The sequence below is a fragment of the Rhododendron vialii genome, chromosome 9a, assembly GCF_030253575.1.
Source record: "Rhododendron vialii isolate Sample 1 chromosome 9a, ASM3025357v1".
Taxonomy (NCBI): domain Eukaryota; kingdom Viridiplantae; phylum Streptophyta; class Magnoliopsida; order Ericales; family Ericaceae; genus Rhododendron; species Rhododendron vialii.
This window is the reverse complement of record NC_080565.1, coordinates 31,676,528-31,698,680: the sequence shown is the minus strand read 5'-3', so window position 1 is coordinate 31,698,680 and position 22,153 is coordinate 31,676,528. Positions and strand designations below refer to the sequence as shown.

Genomic DNA, 22,153 nt, shown 5'->3' with positions numbered 1-22,153 from the left:
AAAAATAAATTTGAAAAAAAAATAAAATTTTGAAAACAATTTTGCAAATTATTTTTTGAAACAAAAAGTTTTGAAAAATATCTTTTTAAAAAAATTATGAAAGTATTTTTTTCAATAAAAATATTTTGAAAAAAAAATTTCGATATAAATTTTTAGAAAAAATAATTTCGAAAATACGTTTTGAGAATAGCATCCGAATATTTTTTTAAACCAATCCCTTCTTTATTAATCCTACACAATTCCACCTCCCCCGGTATTATTTAGTACTCCCATATAGAAATAAAATTAACACTAGGATTGATAATCCTAAAAGTCATTTGAGAACAAAACATAATATTAGGTATAATTAGTCTTATCTCGAACAGTTAATCCACAAATCAAACAACGCAGATATCTTACTCTTGAGATGCTGCAGAAAGCGGCTACCCGGTTCTCAGATCGACAATCACGACTATTCACCCTACACGTAGGAAATAAAAAAATTAAAAAAACCATAAATCACAGCACACATGCAGGCCGACAGGCGTACGTGAATACATGAATCACAGGAAATGAGATTAAGCTTCATGGTGCATTTGGCAAGAATACAGATACGAACATAACCAAGCCGATCGATCGACAAAGTATAGATAAAAGAGGTGAAAAATTGTGTATTGTTTTCATCGTTTGGCGAAAGATGTACAACTACAAACTGATCATATCTATCCTTCTAGGCTTCTAAGCTTAAAGATCAGGAACATAAGCGTGCATATATTACCAGTTGGAGGTTGAAGGGATCCGTGATCTGCGTGGAAGAGCAATTACAACATATTTATATGCCTCAGCATGCACTTCATGTTCTCGAGATTAATCGAGGTGTAAGTAAACTGGCCTGAACACCTAGTTGTAATGGGAAAAAATACTGAGTCGAACACCTAGTTGTAATGGGAAAAAATAAATACTGAGTCAAACACCTAGTTGTAATGGGAAAAAATACTGAGTCAAGAAAAAAAGGGCCCGGGGGGGGGGGAGGTGTTGAGGAAAGTGTGGTTAAACTTCTCGGAAGCTCTCTTTACTTGATGGTTTGACAATATATTTAGAAATTTGGAGAATCATTTGTGGGAAACAACATTATTTGTTACAATTTGGTCATTGTGGTTAGCGAGGAATGACTACGTGTTCAATAATACTTCAACAGGAGTAGGGCAAGTGATGAGGTGATCAAAACTAAAGTAGCGATGTGGATTAAGGTTAAGTTCGATATCAAAGAATACACTGTGGAGGATTTTAAAGGTTTCCTTGATGGAGTTAGAAAGGTGAAATTGTAATATGTGTTTGAAGTGTGTTAGGTGATCCGTCCAACTATCTATTAGATGCTTATTCTGTCCATTTTCTCTGGATCAGTTTGGTCCATTTGGTTCATCCGAGCCGTCCAAAAGTATTTTTAAAATTAAAAATACTTGTTTGGTAACCAAAAAGAGATGTGGACTATGTGTCCAATGGGTTTGGGAGCCGGTCATTAGGGGGTATTGAGAAAGGTCTCTCCCATTTGGTATTAACAATCCAATCCACTCGTTGACAATGCACAAATACAAAAAATAGCCTTCACTAATCTCATCTCATTGCCAATCTTATCCCATGTAAAGGGCGAAAACGGAAATGTATACTATTAATCAAATCCTATCCAATGTGAAACAAACATAATATTAATAATCTCATAATCTAATTTCATCTCAAACAAATATATTCATCACCATCTCCTTACTAATCTCTTCTCATTACCAATCTTAATCATAATCTCATCTACCTACGAATCTCAACCATATATCACTATTATCAAACGAAATCCAAAGGAACACATCCTTTTTGAGTTCTGTTATTCGCAAAGAAGATTTGCAGGGAACCACGCAAGGAAAAACGCGTTTGGATCCATTCTGGGTCCTACAAAAATCTAGAAAGTTCGCCCCTATAAATTCAAAAGTAATACTTACTAATGTCCGTTGGAGTTGATTTTTTACAGAACCTCATAAAATAATATTAAAAAACTTATGGATATTTTTTTAAATTTTTGTAAAATCCAAAATAGATCCAAACACATTTTTTCTTGCTTGATTCCTTGCAAATTTTTTTTGGGATTAGAATATACGATGGGTTTGGTCGATAACAGGAAGTTTCGGTGGGACCTGTTGGTGAGAAAGAGATTGGTCAAAAAAGAATCTTCTACAGTTCTATATTCTCCTATCCAAAACACTACAGTCGACTTTAGCTTAGCTAGTCCAGCCTACAAGTTCTGACCAAGAAAAAAACACTATAGTCGACATTTGAAAAAGAGAGGTGCTAGGGGCACATCAGGTGTAGCACATCTCAGTCACACTCTTCTCATATACAGATGGATTTCGTTCCAGTGGATCCCACCTGCATGTGCGAGGGGTGTGGCTGAGTTGTGCCACACCGATGTGCCTCTAGCAGCATTTTTGTTTGAGAAAAACATAACAGGAATATAATTCCTACACAGAAAAGTCTACGGTACCGTATGTACCTATTTATGGTTCATTCATAACATTTTTGCGTGTTTCGTAACTTTTGTTTTAAAATTCATAACTTTTCAACATTATATTGAACAATTGCAGATGCCTTTTGTAAAAGTTCGTTGTAACAAAGGTGATGCATAGCTACCGTGAAGGAAACGGTTGTGCTTACCGATTGGCAAACTTGGAGTTCCAAATGGATGCTGCTTTTCATTTATTAGAAATTATGCCTACTGTTGTTTCTTTTCAATTAAGGGCACATGCCCAAGGGGTTGTTTACCTAGATTTATGTACGTTCTCTTCTGGATGATGATATTATTCTCCGATTCACCACAAACAAAAAAATCCCCCCCAAAAAAAAGAGTAACGATGTACATTGTACCCAAACTGGCCCAAACTTTTTTTTTAAAAAAAGAAGGTAATTTCAAGTTCAAATATAATAAAAATAAAAAATAATTTTTTAATTTCTTTTGCACTGTTTAAAAAATCTCAATGAGATCTATAAAACAAGATCCATATTGGTAGGAAAATTATTTGCGTTAACGCATGATTTTTGAGCTTGAAATTACTTTTCTTTTCTAAAAGTTTCTTTTTGAAGAAACCAGAACACCTACAGCCACTCAAATTCAAGTTCATATTAGCTCCTTAAAAGGTTAAACATTATTTTGAGTTCTTTTAAGTGTACAAATCATGCCGGAGAAGCTACTGCTCACCCGTTTGGCCTTGTGATGTAGGCGTAGCCAAGAATTAGGGACCCATTTGGCCAAATATTCAACTTCGTATTTTTGTTTTTGTTTTTTTTTTTCTAAACTTTTGTCAGATTTGCGTAAAGTGTTTTCGGCTCGTGTCACAGATAAGCTCAAACTTGAGAAAATGGTAAAACTTGTTACTATATCTTATCATCATGCTTGAACGATCAAGCACTTAGCTTGTTTGACTCATTTATCGACCTATTTTCCTTCACTAGCATAGAATCTTCCTTCACTAGTATAGAATCGAATCTCTTTGTAGAGTCTCATTCCCTGATAAATTTGTTTAGGTTTTATTTGTATGAACTAGAAAAGAAATTCAAAGTATTAGGTCAAAAGGTACTTCAAAACCAGAACATAGTGCAACAATCTTTCTTCTTTTGTTTGGGTCATATGGTAGGAGAGTCTACACAACAATATGTCTAACAAGCTTTCTTTACTAAAGCAATGAAATCATTTTACAAAGATGGGAAAGCCAGTACATTCCTGGTGTTCGAAACCGATACAAAGATCAGACTCTTCAACATTATTTTCCCAGGCACGTGATTATCGGACTTCCTGGTGTTTGAAACCGATACAAAGATCAAACTCTTCAACATTATTTTCCCGGGCACATGATTCTCAGACTTGCTTATAATAACTGCATCTCATTCAAGGTCATCTTGTTCACTGCATTCTTAATGAAATAGACAAATGAAGTATCCCTAAACAATCCCTAATATGTATATCTACACATCATGAAAGAGTCTCCTAATCTGGTCCACTGTCGCAGGCAGTAGAGTAACTGGGCATCGTTTATACTGCAGCACGAAAACAAAGGAAATGAAGTACACGTGAGACAATCATATAGCTAAAAAAAATTACTCCGTACTAGAATATGAGGGAAAGTTACCAAAAGAGAACGATGTCGTAGAATCGCGGAAGATAAATATTTCAGTCACTTGAAATTTTGAGTGTGTGCGCGCGCACGCACGCTTGTCATCAGATTCATCAAATTTTCATGCCTTACCACATGGCATTTCACAAAAATGACCTCGAATAATGTCAAGAAAATCCAACCGCAAGTCCAAAGATGACAAGAAACCATTTCCATTTCTTTTCTTGTTTGGCAGTTTACAAGAGCTTTCTTTTGACTAATGGAACAGGCCATATTTTCCATTCGGAAAGAAGACAAAACAATATGAGAGGTCGATGTTTAGATCCAAAGATATATATTATACAATAGTTTTTCTAATCACAACCCACGAGGCAGTGGATATAATCCACACAAAATGCCAGAAAGGTTATAGTTTTAAGGCACACCTTACAAATATCAATACACTTTCACAGATTACACAATATCAATGCAATTCTTGCACATTAAGCACTGTCCAATGGGCTTTGATTAGTTTTTTCCATCATACATAACCTGGCCAAAGTGGAGAAATACTTCATGTAAATCTATTTGTTCAAATCGGATTCATAAGTGAAAAGTCTCTATCACTGCCAAGTTTATTTTCCGAAAGAGACTACGGAGTACAATAAATACCCACTAAAAGCAGGTTGTGTAACTAGACTCAGGATCAGTGAGGATGTGGGTTCAACTCCTATAGAGATAATGTTGATCCTCGGGTTGATAGGTTGGGTAGGGGTTGTGTTAAAAAAAAAAGTACCACTCTCAAAGTGTTATTCCATGTCAAATTTCAGCAAATAAAAAATCAGTTGACAAAATTAAATGCCAAGAACAGAAAGGATGAATGGTAAATTGGAAGTAAGAAACAATTTACCACAAGTCTGGAGGCCTCACCTGAGAAACATATTTAAATATGCAAGCATAACAGAATACAAATCCTGAAACAGCAAGTACTGATGGATTTGCACGCTTTTGCGAACACAAAGGGCACATTGCTCTATCAGGTGGCAGTGGAATTCCCTCTTTGGCAATCTGTTCCACAAGGAAAAAGAATATATATATTTAAAAAAAAAAAAAGAGGCCCGATTTCCTATCAATTATGTCGTCTGGAGTAACATATCGTCCAAAATATTGCTACTTCAATGTTCTGTTTTATACGTTACAAAAAATGCTACTTCAATTTTCTGTTTTATTCAATAATTATACACTGAGGAAATTAGTGTGTGTGTGTGTGTAAATGCTCGATATGTCTATCACCTTTGGGGGAGGAGGAGGAGGTGGTGGAGGATACACTGTTGGTGCCGACATTCTCTCCTCTGCAGATTGGTACCACCATTCCATCATCTATAAGCAATCCACACCAACGATTATTAATAAAATTGTGACTAGGAATCTCCTCCACGTCATACTAACAGAACTAGAAGAAATTACTCATCCCCTGCTGAACACACATGGTCATTTGGTTGTTGACAAGAAACTTCTTTGTTCTATGGAGGACGGGTCTCTTTATGAAGAAAAATCTCATGAAACTTTCCAAGTGAAAAAGCCGAGCAACACCGCAAAAAAGAAAAAAGAAAAAAAAGAAGCCATTCTTTTTCAGCAATAAGGACCACCAAAATGCACTTCTGAAACATTACAAGACAAAAGGACCAGAGATTACTGTAAAAATAAAATGGCAATTCACAAACTCTGCCAAAAATTGACCGTAGATGTCAAGAGATGGAAAATTCTGTCACCCCTGAAACTTTCATTTCAACTACTAGAAGGCTAAAACTCAGGGTCAAAGTCGAGCATAAAATACAAATAATGACCAAAGACAACACTACATGGCTTTGAATAGAACATAATGTCAATCCCTTTAACACCAATGGTAGATAGGAACCGAACTGTCACATACTATTAATCATGCGAGTGAACCGTAGAGAAAGGAAACCATACTCACCTTAAAGAAGAACACTGCAGCAATTAAACCAGTTTGTGCATAGTCAAGAACTGTGTACGTACAGCTCAGCAACGCTCCTTGTACTGCCTGAAAAGTAATGTGTCAAAAACTTGCTTCATAACCTCAGTTTTACTGGTTATGACTATTTATAAGGGAGAACAATAACATATATTATGCTTGTCCAATCAAACGTTGACTGCAGATCTCCACAATATCGATTTTCATCATCATTCTAATCAATATCATTCAACAAAACAGCAGCCGAACAATCATTGTGTTTTTCCATTTTCCATTAGCAGGCTAAGATAAAGAGCACTGCTGCCTCCCACTTTAAGTCTGTGCAGCCCCAAATTATAATGTTTTGAACAATCGTGCAGTTAAGCATTTACAGTATCAATCATCAATGTCATATTAATGAAAAAACAACTGGGAGAGATGCTTATCTCTGTCAACCCAATCTTCATTCAACCTTCATAAGCTTCTTTATGACCAAGGCCCTCTACTAGTTAGCACCTTCTTCTCTTACCACTATGTTACAGAGGACAGCATCCTGACCATATTAATATAGCTCTCCCTAAGGTTTTGCACATGAACCCACAATTTTTTATTTAATTTTTTTTTATCGGCAAAAGAAAATTTCATTACCATAATGGGCCAAATATGAAATCGGCACAATAGGAGGAGAAGCATAGAGAGAACTTCAAAGAGTACACATGACTCTCCAACTGCTGCAACTTGCAAGATCTCAACCTACCCTTCCGCCTCTAGATTTTTAAAATACACCAAAACAAAAAGAGCCAACAAGGATGTTAGCTAAATACACCAAAAAAACAAGTAATGGAAGATGTTATCAAGTCTCCAAAGATACGTGCGCTGCCCCTGAATCCTAATACCACCCATCAGACCGTGACTGAAAAGTCACCTTCGTCTTCCAACGACCTCACTGGAACCTCAACCCTCACATACTCCGCTACTTCGTTGCTGCTCCTAAACCTGTCAAATCGTCTCCCACAAATTTAAGTACCTATACTTCCAAAACCATAAAGTATAACATCCCTACACATACAAAAGTATCAGTGACACAGGCAATTAAAAAGTTCTTGCAATTCAGTGCCAAACTATGATCTTGAAGTGCGATTAAAGGGGAGAATGTGAGGAATAGGTTTAGGGTTCACTGAATAATGCTTGCCAACCCCCTAGATTTTAATTGTTAAAGCTACTGCAAACCAAACTGCATAATACAATTCAGCAGGTGGTGGTGGTGGTGGTTGGGGGTGGGGGGTGTACCTGTGAAGTGAAGTCCCACATTGCCTGGGTACCAAAAGTAATATGAAGTCCATAAGAGTGAAGGCACCTTCACTTCGTGGGGTTGAGTTTTACCTAAAACTGTGTAACCTGGGATCAGAGATGGGTAGGGTACGTGTATCTAGCCTACACGCGACCAGTGCTACTGAGTGAGCATGTTGTGCATGAGGCAGGATGTGAAGCAAAGTCCCGCATTGCCTGGTACCAAAGTACTATGAAGTATATAAGCGTGAGGGCACCCTCCTTCAATAGCTAGTTTGGGGGGTTGGGTTCTACCCAAGACCTTGTAACAGTAGTACCCTCTGAGGGCCTTCTCAGATTAACCGTTCAATCAACTCTAATATCCTTCTACTGCAGAGGCCCATAATTTGGATTTATACAACTTGGAAAGAATGTGAGATATACCTTTTAATTGACCAACTCAACATTGTAACCCAGGCTACCCAGCTAAAGAAGACTCAATTTCTAGAAAGTTCAGCCATAAAAATAACCCAAATAGCAACTTCAACTTAGTTCTAAACTCATGTTCATACCATTGTCTACTGCTTAGTGAAAGGCGGAGGAGAGGGCGACTGGCTATTTCTTTTCTTTTTATAAGCGGGGGCGACTGGCTATTTGAACCTTCCTTGAGCGGGACCATAGGGACTTCAGACCTTAATTGCAGGAAACTCCTATTGAGGTGAGGAATCCACAATTCCACATTAAAGCCTCACTCTCGCGCTCCCAAGTCAAACTCTTCTAGGAACCTCGCTTCCATTAGAAAGAAACCAGCTCCCAACTAGAATAGAACCTCTTAAACACATAAATCACAAAAGAGACAAAAGTAACTACCAAGCAAGAGCAAAATATGAAGTAATAAAAGATACTAAATAGTATCTCAAATTTGCTCAAGTACTTAATAAACATAATATCTACTTATAGTCATTGCACATCGCTCCCAACGAGGAGCTTCTATGATTCCCACGCCCCCTCCCCGCCCCCGCGTCGTGGAACTAAGTTCCAGACCTGCGATGGTCCCTGTGTGGGACCAATCACCCATAGGTTTCTACCTTCCTACCAAGGGCTACTAGATCATAGCCGGACTTACAACACACGACTCGAACATGTGACCTCTTGAGCCCAAACCACTTGGGAGTAAGCCATTTACCACTAGGCTACCTACCCCGACCTTGTCTACTGACTTTGTGCAGATGTGCTACTCGTGTTATACACAGGACCATGGATCAAGAAGATTTAGTTTCCAAGGCTATTCAATGCAGGCAAGGCACCTCACTCAAACAGTTTCCACTGTGTGCAAATAAGGATTCGAACAGAAAAAATACAGAGTTGATACAAAATTACGATCAGTAACAACTTGTCTTCTTTTTGATAATGTGACGAAGTTCAACTTGCTTTAAAGGGATTCCTTTGTTTTTGAATTCTGAGATTAAAAGGGTTTGTTGTAAGTTTCTTCTTTTTTTCTTTTATTTTGAGTGGACTCCCTGTCCTTCATCTCCTTTGTACTCCTACTTATATTTTCTTCTTTTAATAAGTTTGCTCCTGATAAAAAATACATACTCCAAGTTGATAGCTGACTCATCACAAATCGAACAGGTTCCGTAGTAATCTCCACAGCTTTGTGCAAAATTGAGCACAAAAGGCAAATAAGTAACTTGTTATTTCATGCAAAGAAAGGAGATGGAGATTGAAATTAAGTAACGAGCCATGTTTGAAAACAAAACAAAAAATTGGAATGCATACCTTCAACCAAGGAGGGCCACGGAGCCTTTCACGTTCACGACTTCTTATCTTAGAAATTTTAGAAGAAGTATCCATCTACCTTGACATCAAAGAGTATTAAGACTACAATGAGATTATACATGTGGAATGGCAAGGATATTACTTAAATGATTTCATCTATCTGGGAAATCAAGGCATAGTATGTAGTGGGGAAAAATACCACTAGTAATACAGTTGTACAAAATGGCTTATAGACACAGTCAAAGGACAAATGATTGATATTCCTGGAATTCTAAATGGAGCTAGTGGCAACTAATGCGTTACAGGATTCATGATCTGGTGAGTCGGCAATATCCAATGTTCTAAATGGCGCTTGGCGCTAGTAGGGCGGAGACCCACCTCCAAGCGCCAAGTCGCCTAGGCGCCGCCAAGCAATTCGGCGTTTTTTTTTTTTTTTTAACAAACCATTATCCAATCAAACTATATTCTATGTATCCATAATACAAGTTCAAAGTTCTACATAACCATAATGCAAAGTTTAATGTACAAACCCAAATGAAATTAAGTAGTAGCAACTAGCAAATAAGTTGAATAAGACAATAAGTAGAAATAAACGAGATCGGAGATCCCTAATGCCAAGTTAAAAGTTCATCTCCTTTCTTTAACTCTTCTCCTCCGTACCCTTCCAAAACTTGATCTACATTAGTTTAATACTATACATTTTAGGCCGCCAAAGGCCTCCAAAGACGTCGATGATGCCGCCAAGACCGCCAAGGCCGCCTAGGCGGCCGCCAAACACCGCCAAACCTCCCTGGGCGCCAAATCAAACGCCAAGGGGTATTGGCGTGGCGGCAGGGTACCTCCAAGCGCCTAGGCAGCCTCGGCGGCCGCCATTTAGAACAGAGGCAATATCCATATGCAAACATCTATTTTATCTTTGTTGTTTATCAGTCATCCGAGTGATGATGAGAGAAAATGACCAAGAAACAAGATGATGCATGCTCCGACTACATGAACACACTGTACTATTTGTCAAGTTCTTATAATTTCTGGGAGCACTACGAAATTAACAAAATGCGAAAACTCCTATAGTTGAGATTCATGCAACCTATTTTTGCCATGTGTAGTTTGGGCTAAAATAGGATGAATGTAATTTATAGACTACGCTATTTGTAGGTAGCCTTAGCTATAATGTAGTGCATGAAGAATATAATTCTCTATGGAAATTCCGCATTATATATTCCCCCTTATTATTCATGAGAGAGAATTGCCTTCAATTAAAACTGAGAGAGAGTATCCACGCAATTCCTCAACAAATTCTAACGATATCTATACCAGTTCTTGCCCTGTAGCTCGACAAACATGAATTCCAAGGGCATGTAATCCAAGTGAATAGAAACCGGTAGCATCCAGCAGATACAGCAGCTGATATGCAAATGACAATCCTGCACGTTCGAAAAAGCCAGCTAAGTTTAAATCTGATTAGCCAGTAGGATCATCATTGGAAATGTTGAAAGATAGCCTACAATTTCATGCATAATCTCTTCCAAATAATGCAGCAAAAGATAATGCACAGGACTCTTGGAGACAATGCTAATCCTGATAATGCATTTTTATGTGGACTCACCAAACTAAGCAGTTGGATAAGTTTACCAGGAAGCTGGAAAGGAAAATGAGTTGGCACATATAAAAAGGCTTATTCTTGTTAATTCCCCTCTATGGGGCCTCATCAGATAAAATTCTTTTATTTTCTATTTAAATTATTTCTGGATGACTACTCAGGTCAAATAGGGTCAACAAACCGTTTATAAACTTTTTGCAGAACGCCAAGCTAAACGCTTAAAATAAGGATTGGTTTCGGTCGTTTGGTCAGATTGCCAGAACAGTCCAAGAGTTGCCACCCCCAACTATGTGTAAACATGCCAAGACTCATGGCCTAAACATAGAAGTAAGCTGTTTTGGGCGGGTTGACTGATCAAAACTAAACAACCCTCTACAGGGGAGAATCAATTATAAGAATTTGTGCCCGCAAGCAAACAATATAAGAACCTATAAGTTTGTACCACATTAGGACATCAAGAAAGTACTAAAACATAAACTAGTACGGAAAAAAACCAAAAAAGACAATTCTAGAACGCTGCTTTTCTTCTGATGTTTATTTTACTGGCAATAAATAAAAGAAATATGGCGTAACTCCTAAGATTGACAATATGAATCAAGGGAAAAATAAACTAATTCTTCATTGCAAGGGTATAACTTCAAGAAGAGTTTGTTTACCTAAGAGAAAAGCCAAAAGATTTAAAAATAAAAATAAAAAAATTTAAGTTGCATGCACCTTCATTTCCAGCATGTAGCCATGGGTAGCAAGCACAAATAACCTTTTGAATCTTTTTCTTCAAAATTGCGCCCACTGATTCCCCGACATCTGAACCGCTCGTTGAAACTACAGAACTACTACCTCCATCAAGATAGTCAGCATCATCATATCTTTCATCGCCATCTCCCCATAAACTAGCTCGAAGTCTAGCCTCCCTCTCTTTGTTATATATAGAATGCATTTTCGACTTAAAATATGGCAAAACAACCTACACAATATATCCAATACACAAGTCAATCACCTCCATCCACATGTTGCATTTTAAATAGAAGAAACTCCTTGGAGGACATTTACGACATCTTATTATGGCATATGACTTTTTTAATCATTAGTCTCTGGAGGTACTGAAAGATATCTGAGCCGCTGATACTCTTAGTTATGCTGTCTGAGCCATTAACATGACAACTTTTATCCTTCTAACTATTTCAAAGAAACAAGAGCACGGTTCCTAGACCAAGCCATGAAGCAAATTTAGATTTCTCATTGAAATTATAGATGAATACCAGAAGTCAAATTATGTACCAGAAAGGCAACTGAGAGAACTTTTTGGTGCTTCTCCAACCCCGAGTGACTAATCCTGTCACCCGAATCTGAACGAGTATTATCCTTTTTCACTTTTATGTTAACTGCTCTCCTTCGCAAGCCATATAAAGATTCAGCAAATGAAGCATCTGCGATTATACAACCCTAAGAATTAATCAAATTATCAGAACAAGTAAATTTTCAATTCAACGGCCCAAACCTATTCCTAGTTTGACAAACTTTAGAATCATTTATTCTGACAAAGCTGATAACGATGCCCAACATCACAACCCTTTCTTCTATCGTTCTTTCTTCTTCTTTTTTGAATTTCTCACTTATGCTAACATATCTATATAGGTAATACAGACACATATTGTCGGTTTGTGAAGCTTGATTCGGGTTAATTTGCGATACATATTGTCGGGTTGTGAAGCTTGATTCGGTTTAATTTGCGTTTCATTGGGGTTCGATCTGCCTGGGGCAGCGCTCGAGAAACCTAGACATGGATATTACGGTAAATGGTAATGTAAATCCTAGTTTATAAATACTCCGCATTCGTCGATGTAACTCTTGTACTCTCTTCATTCGATACATAATACTATCCACCACACACTACTTGTCTTGCATTCTTTGCTACTTTTCTTGATTGTTCTTCGCGCATTGTGTTTCGGTTGGTTTGGCCGATTTCTCTACACACACACACACACACAGAGATACCTGTAGTGCGTAAGCTGTGAGTTTCAAGAATGAGCATGAGGAAGGCAAAGAACTCGTCTTCATAGTCTAAAACCTTATGGAGGAAGGGTCTTCGTAAAGCCAACACCTGCAAGCAAAACCGATTAATACACAAGAAACCCAACCCCAGAAATGGAGTATTCAGCTCGTAGGCTAATCGAATCCTAACTGAACAAAGACAAAAGGAACTTTTAGTCATCGAAATGTCTTACGCCCAGTGAATAGGTGAGGGCGGCTCTGAGACTGGAAGGGAGCTGCTGAGCCGCCGCCATCTCGAAGAAGGTGGGTCGGTCCCCTTGCCCTCCTACCTGAAACAACATCTCTCCCTCTCCTCCTCCTCCTCTCTCTCTCTCTGTGTGTCTGTGTGTGTGTGAAGTTGAGAGCCTGTGGAAGACAACAATGATCTGATAAACAGTAGGAATTTTGCAATTTTTGGGTAAGTTAAATCGACCTCCCTTGAGATTAGACAAATAGACAAAATTCCCCCACAGGATATAAAGTACTCACTTGCGTCCAAACTGTGAACGGTACAGCTAACGGAAGATCTTAAATTTAAGTTCTACCAAATCAGAATAAAGTTATACTATACTTTAAATAACAAAATTGGTATACTTCCCTTTCCGGTAGTGAAAATTTGTATATTTTTATTTGTAGTTGAAAAATTATTAGATGTTTTCGATAGTGAATAAGTTGTTGAGAAATGTTTAAGTTGTTTTCGGTAGTGAAAAAGTTTTTGCTGAATATGTGAGTGAAAAAGTTGTTGAGTTGGTAAAAAAAAAATTATTAGGGGAAACTAGTTGATAAAATGTGTTAAGTTTTTAGTGTTTTTTGTTAATGAAAACAAGATGATAAAATACGTTATGTTTTTTTTGTAGTTTTTAATAGTGAAAAATGGGATATGTAATTCTAAAATTGTGTATCCGGGCACGTACAAACACTCTTCTATCTTTCTCTTTGTATACACCTCTCTTGTTCAACCGAAGTCATTTCCTTTCTGCATTTCTAATACTCGTCCACGGCTTCTTTCTTCCTCCACCTCCCCACCGCTCTTATGCTTCCTCCACACCCATCTCGCCGCATCCCTTCTTGCGATAGAAGATTGTGAATTCGGGTTGGGATCTATAATGCGAATCGCAGCATGGCATCTCTTGACGATGTTGATTTGGTTGCTTACAAGACCCGTATGATAGGTTAGTGTACGGTAAATACGTGGTCCAAGTTGTCAATTGTAAGGTCAAGTTATCTCCGCCAAAATGAGTTTTTTTCCTTTGGCCTTCCTATGCTTCTATGAATACATGATCCAACCACAACCCCAGTAAAACATGTAACGAAAACCACCTGTTTCTTGTATCTGACTTGGTTCCCACTTCTCGCAACGGCCTCTAATAAACATTTCAGATTTCGATTGTGAACTGTCGAATCCATAAACTGTGTGGCCGGAAAAGTTGGTGCAATTCAACAGCAGATCCAGATCAACCATAGAGTAAACATAAAACATTTACATGTTCAAATGGAATTTCACACAGCAGCAAATTATACGATCCATGTACCTTTTCGAGCATATGTTCAAAATCTCCTTTGTCATAGAAAGCAAGGCATAAAATGACACAGAATTCCTTGAACAATTCCATCTGGTATATACATTCACAAGCATGTACAAAGAAGTTTTGCAGAAAAGTACATTCTACCAAACCAATGGCAGCAATTCGGGAAAGAAAAAATTGCCTAACACAGTAGTAACAGGACGAATTTTCCTATTCACAAATTCAAATGAAGATGCCTGCTTAGCGGTCTAATTTCTGTTTAATCTCCTCTTGCACGCTTTGTAGGTCGAGGGCTGGACCCCCTAGCATCGGGATCATGAGGAGTTACTTCCAGTGCTGTGGTAGCACTAGCTCCGCTGCTTCCTGTCTTGACATTATCAAGTTTTGAGGCCGTTGAATCCTCACTGGGAAGAGAAGCTGGCACCACCGTAGTTGGTAATGGACTAGGTGGTTCATTGGGATTGGAGGAGGATGCTTTCAATCTCTCATCATCCATCTTCTTCTGTTTCTCAAACATCATTTGTAGGTACCTTCCCTGTTCTTCAATTCGCAATTGCAAATTTCTCTGGATCTGAAGGAAAACACGTGCTTTAGGATTAACTAACAGACAATAACTCTCTCGATGAATTTGAGTCTATCTATTTAGTCCCCCAAATAAAGAAAACACAAAAGGATTCAATTCAATTGTCAACATTGTAGCATAACATCTAGATATGCAAAACTAAGGAATTATGCCAGCATTCAATCTATGGAGAACCAAGATTCAGATTCTAAAATACATAGAGAAAAGGAAAATATTTTATACATTAACTAAAATATCCCATACATAGAGAAACCTACAGAAGAAAGAATGTTGAAAATTTGTGCTTCTAAATCAAAAATATAATCCTTTCAATAATCCATATACATTTATACTTCTAAATCAGATATTAAGCCTTTTCATTTTTACTTTTGGGACACATATACAAAGATACAGGATTTATAGCCCTAATATATTTCCATATTTACAACCCACCCACCAATTCCCCCCCCCCCCCCCCCCCCCCCCCCCCCCCCCCGCCCGGGGTCCATGAACATCTTCGAAAGTTAATTGCATTTTTAACCAAAAAAAAAATCGCTCTGGCTACATGATTTGGTAACGTAAGTTCAACATCCAAGGAAAACGGCAAGAGGATATCTGTTCAAACCTATTCTTTGCTTTTCAACTGTGAACAGTAGCTTGGGGATATCAAAAAACGAGTAACACGAGGTTGTCAGTCAAACCCTCAAGCCCAAAACCCAATTTTCACAACTTTTCTCAAGTCTTTCAGGAGTTTCCGTGTTGGACACTTAACCTATTTCATGTGTTGGGAGTTTCTAAAGCATTAGACACTGCGCTATTCACTATTCATGCCCCTACTAAAAATACATTAAGTGCATTAATCACTAAGAAGTAGAGCTTTAACCCCAGAATAAGATCAATGGACGGTACATCACTAAAAAATATATGGATCAAAAGCGATACTAACCCTGTATACAGGGAAAAAGTTGAGCCATTCATACGTAACATATAAGAGCAAATATAAACTTGATATTAATGCGACTCAGTCAGGTAGTTATTTTATTAATGTGATGATATCATCGGCAGTAGCATAAATGGTGTCTCAAAGGAGAGATCTCACTAGAGACTGAATATATTCTCCATTATGCGCCCATAGAAGTATGATGGTCACTTCTATTGTTTGATTGACCGCCAATGTACACTTCACTTAAGCAGTAAATACAAATAATAAAAACAATACCGCAACTAGGCAATGACTAAGGCATACCTCAAGTTGTTCATGAAGTTGTTTCTGAACTTCCATCTGCAGCTTCAGTGCTTCGGTTATCCCCATACTCCGACTGTAAAAATTGGAGGCATGGTTCAGTTCAAGTTGTGATCCAAAGAAACATAAGGTGCTTGTACAAGGGGGTAGAGCAGAAATCTCTGTAGAAAATTATACATCTCATTCGAGCAATTAAACTCAAAAGAAAGAAGGAAAATGCTAACGAAAGCACATAGGGCGGTGGTTAATGTGCAAAAAAATGCATCGATATCTGTGAAAGGCTTATAGACATGCATAGATATACGTCAAATGTGTGGAAATTCAAACTTTTGGTGGATTACACACAATACTAAAAAAGTTAGATTTTCCATACACATTTGTAAGGAAAAATTCAATTATCACTTTTTTGTGTCAAACAAGACTATAACTTTGTTCCACCAAGTGAGTCTAGGTTACAACAGACTATGTAAGATGGTGTGGACCCTGGCCCTTACGGTGAAGCCAACAGAAAATGGACCAATTCACACCATGATATCAGCAAATCGGCATGTCGTCAACCCAGTACTTAGGAGAATTAGCTAGTATGAACCAGCACGGCTGTTCAAATCTGCAAAGACTATAATGAAATGTTTGTGCTCATGACAAGTACATATGCGTAGCTATCTGCAACATGGCTAGATCTTCGTTTGACATTGTTATGATTCCATTGATTTATATATTTTCTCATATTACATTGTTGATACTATAGTCTACATAACCCCTAGATCTCAGTATGAACTTCTATTTTCATTCCTCACCCATAAGCTCGTAAATTGATTAGTCATATTGCTCACAACTTACACCCAAAACATGCCAAGGATACAAAACCTGTTGTTGGATCCCCATAGCATTATATTACTCCTCCGTCAAATATCATAAGTCCTGTTTGAGAATTAAAAATTCCAAAGGGGACTTGCAATTCATGTGCTTGAATTCAAATTCAATAACACTGTTCCAATTTGCTGCGACTTTGTCCCACCTTTGAATACATTTGTTGCTTTACAAACTTTTTGCTCTGACTTTTCAAAATGAACAACATTAATCGGACATCCCCAAAAGAAAAGAATGGCCCAGACTAAGATCACAATACAAGGTAAAGGCCACAATAGGCCACCAAGTGCCTCCATTGTAGTTCTTACAGATTCAATAGAAACTACAGCAAGAATGGCTATCTTAAAATTCCTAATGGGAAGAAGAAAGTCTCATTCTCGTCTTTGGTCCAAGTTAGTTGATCGTAATTGTTGACTAGAATCATGCAATAAAAACTGGAAAAGGACCAGGTTAGCTTTTGCAAGGAAAACACATAGTAAGCACCTCCAATACAAGTACACAACAGATTATCACACTATGTTTCCGACAAAATATTCCTCATAAAGGAAAATAATCGTACTTTTTCAAATCCAGAGACGTAATCTCTTCGACAGGAGCCGACTTTTTCTCAGGCCTCCCTGCAATATGAAGAGATAACGCAATCAGTTTACATGGGTTATCACTCTACATAAGTTCATTTTCGAAGTGTTTAAGCATAAATAAAGAAACAAAGGTGCAGTCGCACAAGTAACTCCACCCACCCCGACCCAAAAGGGAAAAAAGTTACATAAATATTATGGTTCACTGTATCTTCGTATCATGTCCTTCAGCACTTCCCACACTAGGAGCAAATTACGAAAAAGAAGCAAGCATTATAAATATGTGTGGATGTGATGTTTGATCCTGATAACTCCTAAAGTACCTCATGAGCTATGAGGCATGACTTTAGCGGTAAAAAGATGTAGATCAGCAAACCAAAAAACAAAAAAGGATTCCTTCCGCATGACAAAGAAGAAAAGGAAATGCACCAGTACCTTCTGATGACTCTGGTTTGTATCTGGCTGTTCTATATTTCTGAAATTTAAGAAAAGGATATCCAATGAAGTTGAGAGACATTGAAACCAATTTTGCAATAAAAATACAAAAAGAAGTATCCATGCCTGCAGGTGGCTTTTTACGTGATAGATTGTCAGGCCTTCAACATCCATGAGCTTTAGGACACACTTCGGTGTAGCTCCTATGAGTTAAAATCACAAGTCAACACAATCAGAACTATTCCAGGTGACTCAAACTCATAAATAAGATAGAAAACAAAACACAACTGAGAAGAAAACGCACGTTCACTACCACCAAGCTTATTGACAGCTTCCACAAAGGCTTCATGATGTTCTGGCGTCCAACGCATTCGCGCCTTGTGCTGGGGAGCTGTTGGTGATGGGCTTCCACCAGATGATATGGGATGATGAAGAGGGACTTGTGTCTGAGGTACAGAAACTCCTGTAGACGGTTCCATAACCTGGTATGCCATTAAAAGTTTGATTAAGATAAGACTCTTGGAGAACAAAGGATGGTAGTACTAAGACCTGATTTTGGTTTTAAAAAAATGCATCATTCGGACACATGTTGAAATGTGTCGGCTATCAAAGACACAGGAAGTCAAAAACACATGTTAGCAGATGTCTGGATTTATATATCATATGACACAAGCGCACAGGTACAATTACTCTATGGAGAATAGGTCTGCAAGTAGCGCACAAACAAGGCAAGTGCATGCAATTATATCTGTCATTCTTCATACGAAGACGTCCACAGTCCATTGGACTGGCTTACATCTATTGAAAGTTAATTACTCTATAAACTTAGTAGCAATACCACAAACCAAAAAACAAAAAACAAAAAATTAGTAGCAAGGCAGTCCACAAAAAAAGCGCATATAAGAGGGACAGCAGATCCCCTAACCACGTCTATACAAGGCGAAACTACTAAAATAAAACCAACTGAGAGAATGGCAAAACTATCAACACATGCAGGAACAGCAGGACATGACGAAGGTAATAAAAGTTATATCGAAGAAGATAGGACGCTGACAGCTCTGTCAAGAATCAGAAGCCCGTAACGCCTGATCAAGATTGTTGTCAAAGGCCATCAGGTCTTAATTGCCTTTCTTACACACGGGAATACAAATATTGCATACTAGGACTGAGACTGTCTAGCGTGTCCTATAAAAATAACTCAGTCTAAGTTGAGGAAAGTAACTCAGTCTAAGTTGAGGAACAAACCATTGGTTTAAGATCTGGTACATCTCCATCAACAAGGACGTCACACCAAGAGTCCAACGCATCATCAGTGGTGATTAACTGGTCAGCCCATTCCTGCCAATCAGTTCTCTTGACATGTTCTTCAGATGCCATTACACCGATACTGCTCTCTACCTGACCATTCTGGGCAGATATGTTTTCAGGGAAGTCAAGGAAATCCTGCAACGGTTCTGCTCGCCAGAATACATCACTGTTTTCGATTTGGTGACTAACTGGTTGCATACTTTGTACACTTGATGAAGGAGAAATGAAGGGATAATTATCGGGACGCCCTGCTTGGGCTGAAGCTGAAGAGAAATTAGCCTCTGTGGGGTATCCAGAAACGGATGAGGACATGTGTCCAGATGTCCCGCCATCAGAAGCCAATGGAGTTGGGCGAGAGGAAATGGAATGCATCACTAGTTCCTGTTTGGGATATGTCTCCTTCAAAGGGGCAGGATAAACTGGTAAAGATGAATACATAAACACCTGTCAGTCAGCTGCTTTTCACCTAATCTCTGAATAAACAAAGCAGGTTCACATATTCTTTATTGTCCGTACAATCTAAAAATGAGAATGTTGCATAGCATCAGCTAAGCATCTTCAAACAGTACCTCTTTTGGTTGTCGCGATTCAAGAAACAGTGGGTAAAAGCTTTTAGAGACGAATCATTGCTTCCAAGATCCTGTAAAGAACAGTATAATTCAAGGCTTATTATTCGTTGCATATGCCAAACAAAATGACTTCCTAACGTAAAAACAAAATCTTGATGACGAAAGATGCATTCGCAACAGCTGTTCAAAAACTTCAATCAAGTAGGGAATTTCGACTTGACCTAGGACTAGAAAAAGTGCTGAAACCAAATTAATGTATCATTGTCATACAACATTAGTAATTCAACCATGGAACAACAGCCATCCCAAGACTCTAGAGGAAAAGGACAAGGTAAAAGGAAGCTAGTAAGACAAGTATCTGACCCCTCCCCATAACCTGCATGGCTGGAGCCTCACGTACAGCACTTGGCTGGTAGTTCAGATGAGATGTGGTTGAGTTGAGAGATGTGGAGATTAATGATAAGTGAATGGACATGGATGACTGGAATGGAAAGACGATGATAACTTTTAGATAGACAAAGCACATGGAGATGGAACGAAATCATTCATAGACGACCAATCACGGAATAAGCGATCACCGCAACTTGAAATTGCTAAAAGGCTGATAATCACACACATTTAGTTACAAAAAAAGAAGAGCTCAAATGAGTTTCCTTGAATGAAGGGAAAGTTGTACGAAGACAAACCAAAGATTCAAGATTCAAATGGTGTGAGGATAAGTGCCTATATTTACCAAAAGTTGGTTTCAATATCTAAAAGCTGCAAGGGAAAGTACCAATCCATGATACAACCCAACCCCCCAAATTTTTGTCCAATCGAAACCACAACTTTATAACACAGCTCGCCATACGATGGAAAAAAACAAGCGAAACCCATCGAGAAGAAGCCTTTTTTTTTTTACAATCGATAGGAGTTGAACAAGTGGTCCTTGACAGAGCTCAATGGAGAAAAATGATTCATGTAGCCGACCCCTAGTGATTGGGACATAAGGCTCAATTTGGTTTGGTTTACAATCAATAAGGGAGATCCTTTACATCATGTATGAATTACAAAGTACAAACCCAAGACGGATCCAAAAAAAAAAAAAAGAGTACAAACCCAAGACACTAAATCAATTGTGAGAGCCTACAAGATATCCAAGCCCAATAACTCAACCAATATAAGAAATAAGCTCATCATAGGGATCAAAGAAAGAAAGGAAAAGCACTTTTGAAGAACACTCACAAACAGGTGGAGAGATTTAACTCCTATCTCCTAATGAGATGCAAGAGTCCTAACCAACTGAGCTAGCCTAGTTGGTTAAGAAGAAGAAGATTGATTGACCGTACGAAATCACAATCCCCAAAAAAGTGGGAACCCCTGTATACCACTCCACGCGACTTCACCTTCCAAAATCTTAATTCATAGGCTTCAATACCCATATCAAAATCATGTAGAGCAAACATGAAACCTCTAATGACAAACCACAACTCGGGAATTCAATGCAACAGCCACAAAAGGAAAAGCAAAAACAAAAGGAGAACAATTCAGCCGACCTTGATCACAACAAAAGACAACCCAATTCAAATAACACATAACCAAATGATCATGGAACCCATGAAAAACCTCGGTAGGTATTTAAACAGGTTGAGCTAAAAAGAATCGAATGGAAGCGAGGATTCAATGAAATCGAACCTGGAATCGAAATGGGTTGGATTTTGTTCGGCGGCTGGGGGATCACAAGCGTTGATTAGATTGGAGCGATAAGAAGCAGGAGAGGGACAAACAAATGAGAACCGTGTGCTGACTTCTAAAGTCGATGATGTAAGACCGTGTTTGGCTTTATCTGTGTTTCTGTACTCTGGGGTGAGGTTACCAAAATGATTGCGGCACTTGTAATTGTTGTGATGACCTCCTTGGTCTTTTAAGGTGATTTTAGTGATAATCGATGTGGTGGCGGCCTGTGGGAGCAGGATTAATGTCACGAATGAGACGGTTGGTTATGTGGTGGGAAATCCGGATGGTAGTGGCCTGAGGCTCGGGTAAGAGTCTCCGTGACCGCTACAGGTGCAAACGAGTCAGTCGCGCTTTATAATATTTGAGTTCGTCTTATTTTACAAACGAGTCAAGCCCTTAATCCGAGCTCGAATAATTTACTTATCGAGCTTCTTTAAATGAATCGAGTTTTTGCGAATCGAGCTAAATTTTTTAGTGTTGAGTTAGGCTCGTTTATTGAAAGAGTCTAAAACTCGAGCTCGGCTCGATTAGTAAACAAATCAAGCCGAGCCTTCACGAGCTGCTCCCGAGCAGTCTGGCT

General features: G+C 38.3%; 3 protein-coding genes across 6 annotated transcripts in view; all 3 read right to left on the bottom strand.

The window, feature by feature from the left end:
* LOC131301151 (uncharacterized) overlaps positions 1–448 on the bottom strand; it is a 99,217-nt gene extending 98,769 nt beyond the window's left edge. Inside the window, exon 1 of the mRNA XM_058327333.1 lies at positions 400–448. The gene's annotated coding sequence lies outside the window, so the exon portion shown is untranslated. The remainder of the gene's footprint in view (positions 1–399) is intronic.
* A 3,166-nt stretch (positions 449–3,614) lies between these two features.
* On the bottom strand, positions 3,615–13,159 carry LOC131301131 (peroxisome biogenesis protein 12). Of its 2 annotated transcripts, XM_058327302.1 has the most exons (10): positions 12,961–13,159; positions 12,731–12,836; positions 12,014–12,162; positions 11,450–11,699; positions 10,450–10,559; positions 9,136–9,210; positions 6,091–6,177; positions 5,406–5,492; positions 5,043–5,180; positions 3,615–4,056 (listed from the first exon to the last, which is right to left on the bottom strand). In XM_058327302.1, the coding sequence occupies exons 1-10, from the start codon at positions 13,066–13,068 to the stop codon at positions 3,985–3,987; spliced, it is 1,182 nt and encodes a 393-aa protein (XP_058183285.1). In that variant the 5' UTR covers positions 13,069–13,159; the 3' UTR covers positions 3,615–3,984. The 2 variants fall into 2 exon arrangements, with proteins under 2 accessions (XP_058183285.1, XP_058183286.1); XM_058327303.1 differs by lacking the exon at positions 12,961–13,159 and having other exon boundaries at positions 12,014–12,178; positions 12,731–12,828.
* Positions 13,160–14,309: 1,150 nt separating this feature from the next.
* LOC131301132 (protein PHOSPHATE STARVATION RESPONSE 1-like) lies at positions 14,310–21,743 on the bottom strand. Of its 3 annotated transcripts, none has more exons than XM_058327305.1 (9): positions 21,532–21,743; positions 19,858–19,928; positions 19,226–19,707; positions 18,285–18,462; positions 18,107–18,183; positions 17,981–18,020; positions 17,527–17,584; positions 16,101–16,173; positions 14,310–14,863 (listed from the first exon to the last, which is right to left on the bottom strand). In XM_058327305.1, exons 3-9 carry the CDS (start codon positions 19,658–19,660, stop codon positions 14,552–14,554), a joined length of 1,173 nt encoding a protein of 390 aa, XP_058183288.1. In that variant the 5' UTR covers positions 19,661–19,707; positions 19,858–19,928; positions 21,532–21,743; the 3' UTR covers positions 14,310–14,551. The 3 variants fall into 3 exon arrangements, with proteins under 3 accessions (XP_058183288.1, XP_058183289.1, XP_058183290.1); XM_058327306.1 differs by lacking the exon at positions 21,532–21,743 and adding an exon at positions 21,393–21,506; XM_058327307.1 differs by lacking the exon at positions 21,532–21,743 and adding an exon at positions 20,221–20,308.
* Positions 21,744–22,153: the final 410 nt, after the last annotated feature.

Coding starts and splice junctions, on each gene's coding strand:
- LOC131301131 (XM_058327302.1), bottom strand. CDS start 13,068: ATGTTGTTTCAGGTAGGAGGGCAAGGGGACCGACCCACCTTCTTCGAG. Junction 9,211..10,449: donor GAGCTACAGGGCAAGAACTG/GTATAGATATCG, acceptor ATGTCAAGGTAG/ATGGATACTTCTTCTAAAAT. Junction 5,181..5,405: donor CTCCTCCTCCTCCCCCAAAG/GTGATAGACATA, acceptor CTTGTGGAACAG/ATTGCCAAAGAGGGAATTCC.
- LOC131301132 (XM_058327305.1), bottom strand. CDS start 19,660: ATGCATTCCATTTCCTCTCGCCCAACTCCATTGGCTTCTGATGGCGGG. Junction 18,021..18,106: donor ACGTAAAAAGCCACCTGCAG/GCATGGATACTT, acceptor CTTAAATTTCAG/AAATATAGAACAGCCAGATA. Junction 14,864..16,100: donor AACTTCATGAACAACTTGAG/GTATGCCTTAGT, acceptor GTTTTCCTTCAG/ATCCAGAGAAATTTGCAATT.